This window comes from Apodemus sylvaticus, chromosome 21 (assembly GCF_947179515.1).
Source record: "Apodemus sylvaticus chromosome 21, mApoSyl1.1, whole genome shotgun sequence".
Classification (NCBI taxonomy): Eukaryota; Metazoa; Chordata; class Mammalia; order Rodentia; family Muridae; genus Apodemus; species Apodemus sylvaticus.
Genome location: NC_067492.1, coordinates 52082050 through 52097077, shown reverse-complemented (window position 1 = coordinate 52097077; position 15028 = coordinate 52082050). Strand labels below are relative to the sequence as shown.

At 47.7% G+C, this 15028-nt stretch overlaps 1 protein-coding gene across 1 annotated transcript in view; it reads left to right on the top strand.

Annotated features, from left to right (window-relative positions):
• Slc10a7 (solute carrier family 10 member 7) overlaps nucleotides 1-15028 on the top strand; it is a 229270-nt gene that overhangs the window by 186180 nt on the left and 28062 nt on the right. The window contains exons 8-9 of the mRNA XM_052166077.1: nucleotides 9361-9526; nucleotides 10573-10624. Coding sequence (XP_052022037.1) covers nucleotides 9361-9526; nucleotides 10573-10624 — 218 coding nt within the window. The remainder of the gene's footprint in view (nucleotides 1-9360; nucleotides 9527-10572; nucleotides 10625-15028) is intronic.

The window sequence follows — 15028 nt, the reverse complement described above, 5'->3', positions numbered from 1 at the left end:
ACACACATCATACACATGCACACATACACATATATATGCACATACATACACACCATACACATGCATACATGCACATGCATACATGCACATGCATATGCACACACATGCACATCATACACATATATGTGCATATGCACACACATACACATCATACACATGTACACATACATATGCACACACATACACATCATACACATGTACACATACACATGCACATGCATACACATGCATGCATACACATGCATATGCACACACATACACATGCATATGCACACACATGCACATGCACATGCACACACATACATACACAAAACCCATAAAAACACAAAGCAGGAAACGACAGCAAATAAGCAAAAGGCGAGTAAGGTTAAAAAAAAATTCCTGAACAAAGCATTATGAGATAGAACATCTCCAGAAAAACCTTCGGGGTTGGCCATCTACTGCTGGGTTGGCATAGGACCTCTCTTAAATGTAGTTTGTATACCCAGTGAAACTTCACTGGAGAAAACTAATTTTCCCTTGTGAACACTTGTCTCTTGGAGATAGCTTCTGGATGGGGCCCTGTGCCCTCCTCCTGCTTCCGTGATTAGAGAACACCCCCCCTTGCATCCTCTGATCTTCAGAGTGGGTGGGCATTGCCCTGATGGCTCGACTGTGCCTCCAACCTCTCCTTGGATTTATAACCTTTCATCCAGGAAGTCACTAAATACCACCCTTCTCTCTCAAGGTCCTTCCCAACTGGCATCTGCAACACCAGTGTGAGAGAGGGCAGCATACCTCTTGTCTAAGCTGTCACCCCTCCTGAACCTGTTCCTCTGTCCTGAATGTCCTCCAGTTTCCAACCCAGTTCTCATTGCCTCTGTCTGGATAGTCCTAACAATGAGTCCGCTCATGCGCCTCCTGGGTCCCTAACAGTGAGTCTGCTCATGCACCTCCTCCCGGGTACCCCAACAGTGAGTCCGCTCATACGCCTCCCGGGTCCCTAATAGTGAGTCCGCTCATGCGCCTTCGGGGTCCCTAACAGTGAGTCCGCTCATGTGCCTCCCGGGTCCCTAACTGTGAGTCCGCTCATGTGCCTCCCGGGTACCCCTAACAGTGAGTCCGCTCATGCGCCTCCTGGGTCCCTAACAGTGAGTTCGCTCATGCGCCTCCCGGGTACCCCAACAGTGAGTTCGCTCATGCGCCTCCTGGGTCCCTAACAGTGAGTTCGCTCATGCACCTCCCGCGTACCCCTAACAGTGAGTCCGCTCATGCGCCTCCCGGGTACCCTTAACAGTGAGTCCGCTCATGCGCCTCCCGGGTCCCTAACAGTGAGTCCACTCATGCGCCTCCCGGGTACCCTTAACAGTGAGTCCACTCATGCGCCTCCCGCGTACCCTTAACAGTGAGTCCGCTCATGCGCCTCCCGGGTACCCTTAACAGTGAGTCCACTCATGCGCCTCCCGGGTCCCTAACAGTGAGTCCGCTCATGCGCCTCCCGGGTCCCTAACAGTGAGTCCGCTCATGCGCCTCCCGGGTACCCTTAACAGTGAGTCCGCTTGTGGTGCTCCTCTTTTAAGATTGTCTCTGTCCCTGTTGTCATCTCTTTGGCCCAGGGTTTCTTTAACTTCCCAGTTTAGCTCACCCTGCCTCTGCCTGCACCTTTGTATCCCTCTCCTTCTTACTGGCTCCTCTTCCGCTACACTGTGTCCTCTTGTGTTCTCTTGAGTGAGCCCGGATGTGCCCCACACACCCTCTGCCTTGACCTTTCAGAGAGCTGCTCGGTCCTGCAGCCTGGTTGCCGAGCCCTCTCCTATGTGCAGCGGCCTGTCTCTGCTCGCCTGGCCTACAGTTCTTTGCCCTTAGTGGGCTCGGCACTGTTAATCAGAGCTGATCCTCTGCCGGGAGCCAGGAGCAGAGACGATTCCATCCATCCGGTGCCTCTGTCTGTCTTTGCTCAGAGTTTCAGGCAGCCTGCAGGTGCACCACAGCGCTTGGTTGCTCACAGGTGTGTTGAGTCCCATGCTCAGCAGTAGGGTGTAAGCTATGGAACCGATGACAGAGAGAGCTTTGAACCGACCACAAGGGGCCCAGCGCTCATTTTTCCTAGGTTGCTATTTGTTGAGGATTATGTTTTTAGGTCCGTATGTAGTAGCTACTGGATAACAATGACTTTTTCTTTCTCAGCAATCACCTGCACAACAAATCTTGAAAAGAAAATTGAGTACAATTGTCCCCCAGGTTCTAAGGGGATTGGCTCCAGAGTTCCTACAAACAAAACCCAGGGAGTTTCAAGGCTAAAATAGCATGGCGTTTGCACATGGCGTATACATATCTTCTACAGATTATTTATAAAATCGAATCAATAGAGTTCTTGTGTTGGGTAAATGGTTTTTAAATAGTAAGGAAAATAAGGCTGTACACATTCAATAAGTTTTTTCAAATGCTTTTAATTTATAAACCCGTGGGACAGAGGGGCAGCTGTAGGCCATAAGGAGAGGGCTGCCTCCAGGAGAGCGGTTTACCAGTTGGTCCCTGAGGGCTACAGGGAAGATGGACGTCTGGGGCCCGGGGGCTTTGAACAGGCCTCACCACCTTGGCCTCCTGCTCCTGGGACCACACCTGTCAGAAACAGCCTGTGTCATACAGACTGTGTCAGATGACACACTTCCAAAAAGTGTACTCGTCTGCGACCCAGGAGTAACAGAATGCTACAGGCCCCTGACAGGAGGAAATAGGGCAGAGCTGCTTCTTTCTTCCTCATGCACAGGACCGCGGGTCCTTCCAGACAAACAGCAGGCTCATGCAGGTGACGACCACTCTGGAACAGCTCGGTTCTCAGGCACCAGCCGCTCATCTCATCTGTGTCCATGCAGTGATGCGTCCAGGTCAAGGGCCTGTCACCCGGCCCGCTGCCAGCCGCTGCTCAGAGACTGCTTCAGTTCCTCTCTGACCCAGCGTGCTGACCACAGTCTAGCACTGAAAACACTCCCCTACAGCCACAGCCCCCACCCTTCCCTCCTTTAAGGACCTTCCCAAAAGCCCAGCTTCCTGTCTGCACCTGACCATCTACCTGCTGTGTGCACAGCTGAGCTTCCCATGTGCACCTGACCACCCACCTGCTGTGTGCACAGCTGAGCTTCCCATCTGCACCTGACCACCTACCTGCTGTGTGCACAGCTGAGCTTCCTGTGTACACCTGACCACCTACCTGCTGTGCACAGCTGAGCTTCCCGTCTGCACCTGACCACCTACCTGCTGTGCACAGCTGAGCTTCCCGTCTGCCCCTGACCACCTACCTGCTGTGTGCACAGCTGAGCTTCCTGTGTGCACCTGGCCACCTACCTGCTGTGTGCACAGCTGAGATTCCCTGTGCACCTGACCACCTACCTGCTGTGTGCACAGCTGAGCTTAGATCTTGGACCCGGCATGAGCTTCCGTTTACTCCACTTTGTCACCTCAGTCCAGCTCCACCTACTTCACAGACTCCAGCAGAGCTCTCTGCCTACTGCAGCAGTCACACGGTCCCCTCATGCATTAAATCCGTGGCATTGGACTAAAACTGTCGCCTGAAACCTCCTCACCACCCACTTCATGTGTGCTCTCCGTTTCTCTCCCTGTCTCGCCCACCTCGTCTTAGGCCCTGGGTACTTCCCTTACAGCCCAGCCCCACCCTGACCTCGCCCTTGACCCCTGCTGTTTCTCCAGCACCCTCTCCTCCTGGAGCCTTTGCCCTGGCCTCTGCCACTTCCCACCACCCTAGAGACGCTCCTGCAGCTTCCTCCAGGTACCTTTGCCCCAGGTGCCACCAGTCACAACCAAGCTACCTCATTTAAAGTTCTCTTAATACATTTCATTTCTTTAAAGAAAACAATTTTTAATAAAAATTTATTTATTATTATATGTGCGAGTACACTGTAGCTGTCTTCAGACACCAGAAGAGGCCATCAGATCTTGTTACGGATGTTTGTGAGCCACCATGTGGTTGCTGGGATTTGAACTCAGGACCTCAGGAAGAGCAGTCGGTGCTCTTAACCACTGAGCCATTTCTCCAACCCAACATTCCATTTCTTGCTTCTTGCTGTCTGTCTGTCTGTTTGTCTCTTTGTTTTCATTCAGCTGCCGACTAGAATGTAAGCTCCTCAAAGATAGGGACCTGTTTGCTTAGTTTCTTTCTCTGTGTTGAAATTCAACCCATTGACTCCCTTAAACTGTATAATGTGGCCTTCGAGGACCTTGTAGGAGGTGTGCATGGGTGTTTGTCCACAGGAAACCAATACCTGGTGACACTTGCGACAGAAAAGGCCAAATTACAAAAGCAAACTTCTCTATAATTTGTTATACTAATCTTTTAAAATAAGGTTAAAATAAGATCTGTCATTATTTCTTAAACAAAATGAACTGGGGAGGAAGAAAAGGGGTAAGTCCCGAGCGAAATGTCCTGAGCCCTTTACTCATGGTAACACTGCGTCAGATTTCAACTTTGGACTCTTCCCCGGGTGGATTTCACTCTGTCTTTTCTCTGAGGAATCCCTGCTTTTGGCTGAAGTTCCTGGCCTTGCCTGAGTATCTACCAGGCTTCCGCTGGTCTTCTGGTTCTGTCTGTTTTCCTTCCTTCCTGTCAAGCTGAGCTCCACATGTGTGCAGCAGATGCCTCTCTTACACATCGTTTTTAAGGATGATTTATGAATCAACATTAAGGAACCCGTGTTCCTATCACCTCCCATTATTCTCTATCGCCCTGGTTAGTTTTCAGAGTAGCACACTCCAGCCCACCTCGTCTCTCTGAGTTAACACTGAGGCGCATGTCTGCCTGCTATGAGTTCTCAGGCATTTCTACTCATGACGTGCTGCAGCTTGAGGTGAAGGGCGTTAGCTTAGCTGAATGCCTCTGGTGTTCTTAGTCCTCCAGCATTTTGCACATATGAAGTTCATTTGAATCTGAAGTGTTTTGGGATCTTTTGCTTCACACAGTTGTGTGTGTGTGTGTGTGTGTCTCAGGGGTACTGGCACATGGCCCCGCGGAATGGAATGTGCTATCCACAGTGAGACACGTCACCAACCCAGAACCAGAATTGAGAAGAAGGACCACTCACCTTGTCCACAGCATCTTCAGCCCAGTCAGCTACTCCGTCCTTACTACAGCAGTGGTCACAGATGAGCCACAGGGAAGTTAAGGATTCCCCAGGCTATCAAAGTGAGGGGCAGAACCAGAATTCAGGGTCATGCTTAACCTGGTTCCAGTCTGTACGCTGACCTGATACTGGGTTCTCTCAGCAAACGAAGAGCAGATCCATCCTCACCAGGTGACTAGCCTCTTATTTTCCATGCAGATTGTCTGGGCTCTTTGCCTCTTGTCAACTCTTTTCCCAGCAGATGACCGTAGCACTGGTCCGAGAGTGGAATGAAGCAGTAGGGTGCGCTTTCCTCACTTTCACTCGTAGATGGGTCACCACTGATGGGTGTTTCCAATTCATTAGTTATTTATACGTTTTCAAAGTATACTAATATTTTAAACCTAGCCAATAATTAATAAAACATTTTAAGAGAAAAACCTTATAAACATTGGCATTAACACCACCAGTCTTCTAGTATCCACTCAACAGGATGTTAATACTCAAACCTCCTTAGGAAAATATGTGAATTCATTGCAATAGAGGGTGACCACCAAAGAACCTGAAACCACCATGAAGAAAAATAAAATGTAAAACTTAGGCTTAACATGAAGAATTTTCCATCACACATTCTTACCCAAAATTCAACTTGTAAGTGTAAAGACAGAATAGAAAGAAAGAGTAGGAAAATACATTGACCAGAAAGATTAAGGAAATAGAATGATGGGAGCTGGAGAGATGGCTCAGAGGTTAAGAGCACTGACTGCTCTTCCAAAGGTCCTGAGTTCAAGTCCCAGTAAGTGAGCACATGGTGGCTCACAACCATCTGTAATGAGATCAGATGCCCTCTTCTGGTGTGTCTGAAGACAGCTACAGTGTACGTACATATAATAATAAATAAATCTTGAAAGAAAGAAAGAAAGAAAGAAAGAAAGAAAGAAAGAAAGAAAGAAAATGGAATGACGACTGTTGGCCGCCATGTTGTCTCGGCCGCCAGCGCTCCTCACCGAGCATGGGCCGCTTTCACTGGTTTCTATGCTGAAGTCATATTGCAACTGATATGAAGCACAGCTTATTGGGAATGCAGTCAAGTTTAATTTTCCGGTAGCCTTGCCTGCTATTTAATTTAAAATAACGAAAATCCAAATATTAAGGATGAGACAATAAAAGGACAGCCTTCCTGGGGGAGTTTCCCTGCTCTTCTGGGAGAAGCGAGTGAGTTAATGAGCATTGGGCAGTTAATTTTTAATGCCTAAGTTTCCTTCAGCACTGAGGACAAATGAAGTTAGGATAAGTTCTAAGCAGAGATTTGCCTGGTCACCTCACCTGGACTCCTCTTCCCACCTCAGACTGATTTGTCTTTGTTCCTGAGAATTCTGTCAGGGACATTCTCAGGATGCGCTGGTCTCTGGCAAAGCTCTGCTTCCTGTAGGGTCACTAACACTGCCGATGCGTCCGAAGTCTGGAGAGTTTTTAGACGGCACAAACTCCTCAGAAATACAGCATGGCTGTGACAGAAGTACTTGCCGAACTGCAAGACAAGCGATGCTTTCTGGAGCCGTGGCCATACCGCGTCTGTGAGGTCTCTCGGCCGTCCTTCACTCAGGTTGTCTTTCCGCCTACACAGTGCAAAAGTGGCTGCTCTGAGAACTGAATTTAAAGCAAGATGGAGAGGCTCTGAGGAGCTAGAGAGATGTAGACTGCTTGCCTGACGAGACATGGCCGGACTCCACAGTGAGCCTGCAGATTCCCTAGCAGCCTGTGTTCCTCGGTGGCTGTCACTGTCCTTGTGGGCTCATCCGGTTTCCAACTTGTACTTGATTCCATGAAGATGGAGTGTCCAGCACTCACCCTTGGATGCTTAGGCTAAGAGGATTGTGACTCAGGGCCCTTGTCCCGTGCCATATTGAAAGCATCCTGCACTACCACAGGACCAAGTGCCTTGTAATGAAGTTTTGAAGAGGCTATTAGGTTAACTAAATCAAATTACTGCTCATAATGTTGATTGATGACTGGAGATTTGCCATGGCTTTAAGGTGGCTTTTGCACCCACCCTCCACCCCATTCGTTTTTATTTATCTTCTCAGGCAGGGATGTGATGGGGAGAGAGAGGGACATGCTTAATTTGGGAATTTGGATCAGAGAGAGGGATTGTATGTTTTTAACTATTCTATACTAGGGTAAGAGTTCCATTGGGTAGTGGTGACAAACACCTTCAGTCCCACTCAGGAGGCAGAGGCAGGTGGATTTCTGTGATTTTAAAGCCAGCATGGTCTACAGAGATAGTTCCAGGACAACCAGGGCTACAGAGAAACCTGTCTCAAAAACTAAAGGGAAATAAAAGGAATCTGTGTTGCCACAGGTGTCATTATTTTCTGTTTCATTTTAAAGCAGCTGGACTGTTAAACTTGGAAGGCTACATTTGTCATACAGGATATTATGAAATGACCCTAGTGAAGCCCCTTGGTAGCCTTTCCTGTTTGAACAAGCGTCCTCATATCACCCATGGTGCCTCACACTGTTACCTACGATTCCTGGTCCATGCACCAGTCCCTGACTCTGGGGAACAGGCCTGCTCTGAGCTCTACACAGTCCATTTTCAACTCTAATAAATGAACACCAATAAATAAAATAAAACAGTTTAAGAACTGTTTTATTTATCTCCTTCCCTATCAGTATTATAGTGAGCCAAGTATTACTTTAGTGTAAGATCTGCTTTTCAAAGACTCCTCACCATTGCTGGTCAGCCTGTAGTACCTGCCCCCTTCATCCCAGACACACAACCTTGAAGGCTGTGTCCCAGCACCTGGAACGCCCTAGCTTCTGCCGAGACTCTTACCTAGGCACAGGACATTTCCGCATTCCTTGAGCCGGGGTCATTCTCCAAGACGTCTGACTGATAGTGCAGTGTCCCTTGCTATTGCCAGTGGGGACAACCTCTGGGGGAAGCCTGAAGCCGTGGATGGATCTGAGCACACACAAACATACAGTGTACACACAAAGTACATACAATGAGGTTTAATTGATCAGTTAGCCCAGTAAAAGATTAACTACAACCATAATAACATAGAATTGCAATAAACTATAATGAAACTTATTCGCAGTTTGTGAATTGTTTATTTCTTGAATTTTCATTTGCCGTATTCAGAGTGAATTTGACCCTGGAAACCACACAAAACACAACCATGGCTAGAAGAGACAACTTTAGCCTGTTTTGTTTCTAATATTCTTAAGGTTGTGCTCCATTGCAAACTTGGCCTTTTTGATGGCAGGGTGGTTGCCAGCAGAACCCTTCCACCTTACAGAGGTTCCCCGACCTCGTTACTACTAATGGATCCCTGGAAATGCAACCTATTGTGAAATTTCACATTTAATTATGCAGGACAGTAAGTGAATCAAAACTTAAAATGTCTCCACTACCGCCCTTATAATGACACTTCACCACTTCCTTTGAGAGTGAAAGGCCGAGGCTGGTGCGCATGGCATGCTCAAGGAACAGTACCACCAGTGTCAGACTGTGCTGATTTTAAATAGCTGATCTGGTCCTACAATCAGAAGGTGCTACTCTGTAACTTTCATTTCACAAGTCCTTTTGTAGAAAAGTTAGGGCAGGTTTATTATTTTTTAAGTATTAATCTTAGAATTCTAAAAGCGTACAAATGGCATTTGTCTTTGGATTCACAAAAAAACTCTAGATATTCAGATGTGAATTATTTAAACTCCCACAACACATGCACTTTTGCTTTTCAAGCATGAGTTATAATTTAATTAAAAACTTCTGGTGCATTGCTAGTGTTTTAAATATTAATATGTTCCATGGATCACTTTCGATTATCTACTGTCTTGAAATTCTTGAAGATGTCAGATTTTTAAGATTCCCAAAGTCGCACTTGGAATTGTCTGTTGAGGCAAAAGGGACTGTGATAATTACACACATCCATTACCACAGCAGAGGACATAAACTTGGGGGAGGCTTAATGGGCATGTCTCCTTGACAGCTAGCAAAGAGCATTTGGCATGATTAAGGACGGATTTGGATGTGCTTGAGAATTCACTCTCATTATGGACGCCCAGTGGAAGTTGCACCACAAATACTGAATTCCCCAGAAAAAGAACGGAAAGCAGGGGAGCTTTGAAATCCACTGTGGCCAGCATCCAAATTATTCTCTTCCCATTCTGTCTTTGCGCTGTCAGAATCACTTTGTGATGCCCAATTCCACCTCCTGCATCTCAGCGAAGAGGCGACCTGTTGATCTCTGTGTTTCAGATCGTCCGCCGCTACATCAAGGACTGGCTGGAGAGGAGGAAACCGCCTTTCGGTGTGGTCAGCAGCAGTGTGCTGCTCATGATCATCTACACCACCTTCTGTGACACCTTCTCCAACCCAAACATCGACCTGGACAAATTCAGCCTCATCCTCATACTGTTCATAAGTAAGTCACAAGGGAGGACACCCTGGCTGTCACCGGGCCTCTTCTACAGCATTGTGAAGCAATTCCATGTTCTCTACTTACCTGATTTGTGTTTACAAACTGACTTAGCTTTATTAATATGTTCTTTAGAAAGACATCACTCAACATTTGAATCTTAATCTGTTTTTATGTTTCATGCGGCACTTTCTGATCTTCAGTAGTGTCAGTAGGAGAAACTGTAGTAAGTGGGACACAGTCTGTGTCCCAGTTCAGCGAGTCACCAAGTTAAGTCAGACTCAGCCTGGCCTCTCTTTTTCTTTTTAAGCTTTATTTCTTTGTGTTTATGTGAGTGCACTGTAGCTGTCTCCAGACACACCAGAAGAGGGCACCAGATCCCATTACAGATGGTTGTGAGCCACCGAGCGATTGCTGGGAATTGAACTCAGGATCTCTGGAAGAGCAGCCGGTGTTCTAAACGGCTAAGCCATCCCTCCAGCCCTCATTCTGATCTCATGATTTCAAAAGGACTTGAGACATATGATGCCGATGTATATTTGTAACAATTCAGCTGCACTGGATAATAGTCAAGTTTCCACCATAGTTTTTAATGAAGTTTTATAAAGAAATGGGTCCTTGTTTTTCAGGAGCAGCAGACTGTAAATGTCAGTAACTACTAAAGCTTAAAAAACAGCCTTGTATTCCAGTTGTCCTGATTCCAAGCATGACTTTTTTAGTAAGACTAAAATAGGAAATAATCTTCTTTTCCCGTGGAGCGTGTTATGTTTACTCTGTGCTGTTCAGTACCGGGTGTAAGCTAGTGCTTTCAAATGAACAAATGAGATCAGTAACTCTAAGATGGTCAGATGGGGTCTGGACCTTCTGAGCACTCACGCCATCGTCCGTAAATGAGCAGCTTGGACCAGCCATCGGTGCTCTGTCAGTTTGGCAGTGTGTGTCGGCAGAGTGGGTTTCGTTTCAGACAGGCGTTAGGCGGGGCTCAGCAGGCTGCAGGAGCCTCCATGGTGCGGCCCCCACTCACCCTCTGCCTTGTTCCGTCTTTTCCTTAGTCGTCTCGGTGCAGCTGAGCTTCATGCTTCTGACTTTCGTCTTCTCCACACGGTAAGTGGTTTGGTGTCTCCTGTTAGCTTCTCTCTGTGGCTGCTGTTCTACTTTCCTGCCCTGCCTTTCCTCCTCTTGATGACCTCTCTCTCCCTCTATGCCGCTTCTTTCAAACTGCAGACATGGCTGACAGGGCTGTGCTGGGCCCACGTCTCACAAGCTTGCACAGCCCCTCTGTTGTCCTGGTAGCTGTCTGCCGACACTTCCAAGCCGAGACTGCCTGTCTAGGCGTTCTCCTACGCCCCAGCACGGTCGTTTTCCTTAGCATGTACCTATGGTCCCCCAGTGCCTTAGCAAGATATTTAAAATGCAATTAATCACTTTCCCCGAAACTTCCTCTTCCCCCCTTTAAATAGACAATCACTTATTTTTTTTTACTAATTCATACACATTAACAATGTATCTTGATCATGTCCCCCCCTTTCATGGCCTCTACTTTTGGGTTTATGTAACCCACTGAGTCCAATTGACACTAGGGTTTGCCGCATTGGACCATCTTGTTGGCTCGATCTTAGGCAAGCAGTCATAGCTTCTGTGAGTCCGTGAGTGCAATAGCCAGCTTATGACCAAAAGACGGCGTCTATAGCACTCTACAGCTCTTGTATTCTCCCCCACCCCACCCCACCTCTTTCTCCTGCTCCCCCTCTCTCTCTCCCCCCCTCTCTTCCTCTTCTTCTCTCTTTCCCTCTCTCTCTCCCCTCTCTTTGTCCCCTCTCCCCCTCCCTCTCTCCCCCTCTCCCTCTCTCTCTCCCCCTCTCTCTCCCTCCTTCCCCCGTCTGTCTGTCTGTCTGTCTGTCTGTCTATATAGGGTCTCACAGTGCAGCCCTGGCTGGCCTGGACCTCATTATTATATAGATTGATTTAGCTTCAGAGTCACAAAGGTGCTCCACCACACACAGCTATTTTTCTCTTTTGCTGGAGCCTCCCTCTCAGAGCTCCTCAAGCCAGACTCCTTAGCGCCTTTATTTTGTAGATAATCACTTTACATACTCTACTCCCAAAGTCACTTCCCTCATTCAGTTCCAGATGCCAGATGCCATGCTAACTACATTTCCAGCCTCAACTTTTTTTTTTTTTTGATACATTTGTTTATGTGATTGGGTGGTGGGAGGGTTTTTTTTGTTTGGTTGGTTTTAGTTTTGGTTTTGGCTTTGGGGGTGTTTTGCAGGGGAGGCGGGGTATGTTTTGGTTTGGGGTTTTTTTGTTTGAGACAAGGTTCTTTGTGGGTCCTGGCTTTCCGGAAGTCACATTGTGGATCTCGCTGGCTTCAAACTCTCAGAGATCAAACTGCCTCTGCCACCTGAGTACTGGAATTAAGGCAGGTGCTACCACCAGGTTCTTACGGCTTCCAGTGACTTGGGTCCTGGTGACCGTAGCATTATTCATATATATCCAAAGCTTAGTTAAAATATAAAAGACAGTCTATTTAAACATAAGTGGCAAGAGAAAAATGAAGCTCATCTTGTGAGTCTGTTTTGTAATTGTGAGAGACCATGTACATCTGTCCTGCCTAAGCTTTATGTTGAGGTAAAATTTTCCTTGTGTCCTAGAAGAACCCCATGTTTTCTTATCTCTGGCTGTCACTGAGGCTCTCCCCATGCACAGCCTGGTATCCATGTTCTAGTTCGTATGTGTGTGTGTATGTGTGTGTGCACTTGCACGTGTGTGTTTTAAGACGTTTCCCTATGTATAGCCCATGGTGGCCTTAGACTCAGGGCAGTTTTCCAGTCTCAGCTTCCCAGAGCTAGGATCGCAAACACGCGCCACCATGCCTAGCTCATCCTTCCTGTTCTTAAAGGCTTACACTGAACGCCACTTCTTGGTGGTATTCACTCAATACATAGTACTTAAACTTGGGAAATGAGAAAGATGGTAGAGTGCATGTCTCAAAAACGGACATGATTCTAGTCCTGCATGACTTTACAGAGTAAATATGTCATCCCTGAGGGCTACACTCAGCCACTCTGGGGTCAGACAGCACTGCCAAAGAGTGGTGGAGTTGGCTTCATGGGAGAGACAGTCACCGAGAATGGCTCACGTATGAGACGCAGCGGTGATTCATATGTGGCACACATACATGCCAGGCCAGGATGCCGTGGACTGCGGCAGGGGGAGACCCAGACAGGCACTGTTGTGAGAGAGGAACACTGGATCAGGCTCCAGCCCCGCAGGCCACAGATCTTCACAGTGAGTTCTCCCAGGAAGGCGGTGTGACCTCACGTGGAGCGACCTCCCATGGAGCTGGCATTCTGCCACGTGTGTGAGAGGCTGGGTGGGGCTCACACTAGATTCGTGGCTTTGGGAGCACATTTGGTTTAGCTGATTGTTCAGAGTCAATTAAAAAAAAAAACAACAGAATTGATTGCTATAATTTGAAGCATTTTTCTAAATTTGAGGTTATGATTTATGAGTAAGAATCCTAGAGCAATTAAGGCCTAGAGAAAAGTGTGTGGGTGCTGTTCCTTGTGCTGAGGTAGTTTTCAAAGCTAGCCATCTTCTCAGATGACAATCTTTGTAGATATCCCTTTAGTGACTGAGCATTTCCTTGAGAGCCAGCTTAGTTTCATTTCCTGTTGCTGAGATAAATGCCCTGGCCAAAGCAACCCAAGTGAGCCGGCTCCTGCGGCTCAGGGCTCCAGGTCCAGCACGCGGAAGTCAGGAAGCTACTGGTCACATGACACCCACAGTCAAGGGCAGAGTGCAGTGGGTTAATGCCTGCATGTCAGTGCTCCACTCACAATCCAGAATCTCCTGCCGCCCACAGTGGCCAGATCTTCCTGCCTCGCTGAGCTTCGTGAAGACAGCCCCCACAGACAGGTCAGCCTGCTCTAGACAGTCGTGCATTGAAACTCTTTTCCCCATAATTACGAACTGTGCCAAGTTCACAATTCAAACCAATCATTAAAAAGCATAGAGAGTGGGGATGGGAGTACTGGAGGAGGGACATTGTGACTACTTCAATTAAAACCCTCAGTTATTAGTGTGCAGTAGACGGACCTTTCGTTAGGACCCTGGTCTTGAAATCCTGCTTCTCTACCATATTCAACTGTGTCTGGAACTTCAAAGTTCATAATTATTGGAGCTGGAGAGATGGCTCAGCGATTATGGTTGCTGCTCTTGAAGAGGACAGGAGATTGGTTCCTAGCACCCACACTGGAAGGCTCACAAAACCTGTTAGAGGTGGCAACTCCTGCTCCAGAGGATCTGATGCCCTCTTCTGCACTCCTGGAGCCTGTATTCAGTGTGTTCGTAGCACACAGAGACACACGTGTACAAATAATTTAAAATATTAAAAATAAAACTTATTCCTAATACTTATTTCACTTAGAGTATTTGTAAAGAATGTTTAGCTGAGTTCTTCAAGTTCACACAGACTCACACGTTTGTCACGGGTCCCAGGACCTGTAACTAAGGTCCGCTGTCTCTGCAGGGTCTGTTCGTTTCCTTTGCCAGCTTCTGCTTCTTTCCTACTTGTAATTCATGAAATCTGCCTGCCCCCCCCACCCCCCGTGTCTTTCTCCCTCCGCCATTCCCTCCATTTCCTTCCCTCTTTCCCTTTCTTTCTATCTCCCCCCCCACCCCGTGTTTTTTTTTTCCATACCAGCTCAGTTAATCTAGAGTCGGTCTGGGCTGGAAAGAAGCCCATGTCCGAGTTCAGCTCCTCCCCTTGTCCCTGCCACATGCGTCTGCATGCTGAAGATACACAGTTGGTAGAAAGAGACCTAGCTGGAAAATTGAGCTGCCTTCCTTGTCAGCCCTTGCCTCTCTAATTAGGATCTTAGGGTCTGGAATGTCCCTGTTCCAAAGAGCACTTAAACTGCTGACGAGCGATTACCTTACATTCCCATCTGTCTGTTTGCAGAGAGGCACTAGATCCAAAATCCCAGCACCAGTCTCCAATGGACTTGGGTTTCAGCCCTGCTCAGAACGCTCATAATTTCTGTCTCTTTTCCTTATGGGGGCGGGAATAGAGCCAGTGTGTTAGCATTCTGTCTAAACTCCAGCCCAGTTACCTGGCAACAGCCAGGTAGGCCTGACCCACTATAAAAGGGGCTGCTTGCCCCCTCCCCCCTCTTGTTCCTCTCTTGCTCTTCCCTTCTTGCTCCCCGTGTCCCTCCCCCCCATGTCCCTCCCTCATAGCAGGCCACTACTCCTCTACTCATTCTCATTCTCTCTCTCTCTCTCTCTCTCTCTCTCTCTCTCTCTCTCTCTCTCTGCCTTTTTCTACCTCTACTACTCTCTTAACTCCCCTCCCCCTTGCCCTGAATAAACTTTATTCTATCCTATGCTGTTGTGTGGCTGCCCCTCAGGGGGAAGGGATGCCTTGGCACACACATCTTTTTACAAACACATCACAGTCTCATGAGAGCACCAAGAGTTCACAAAACCCTCGCCGAGCAGACC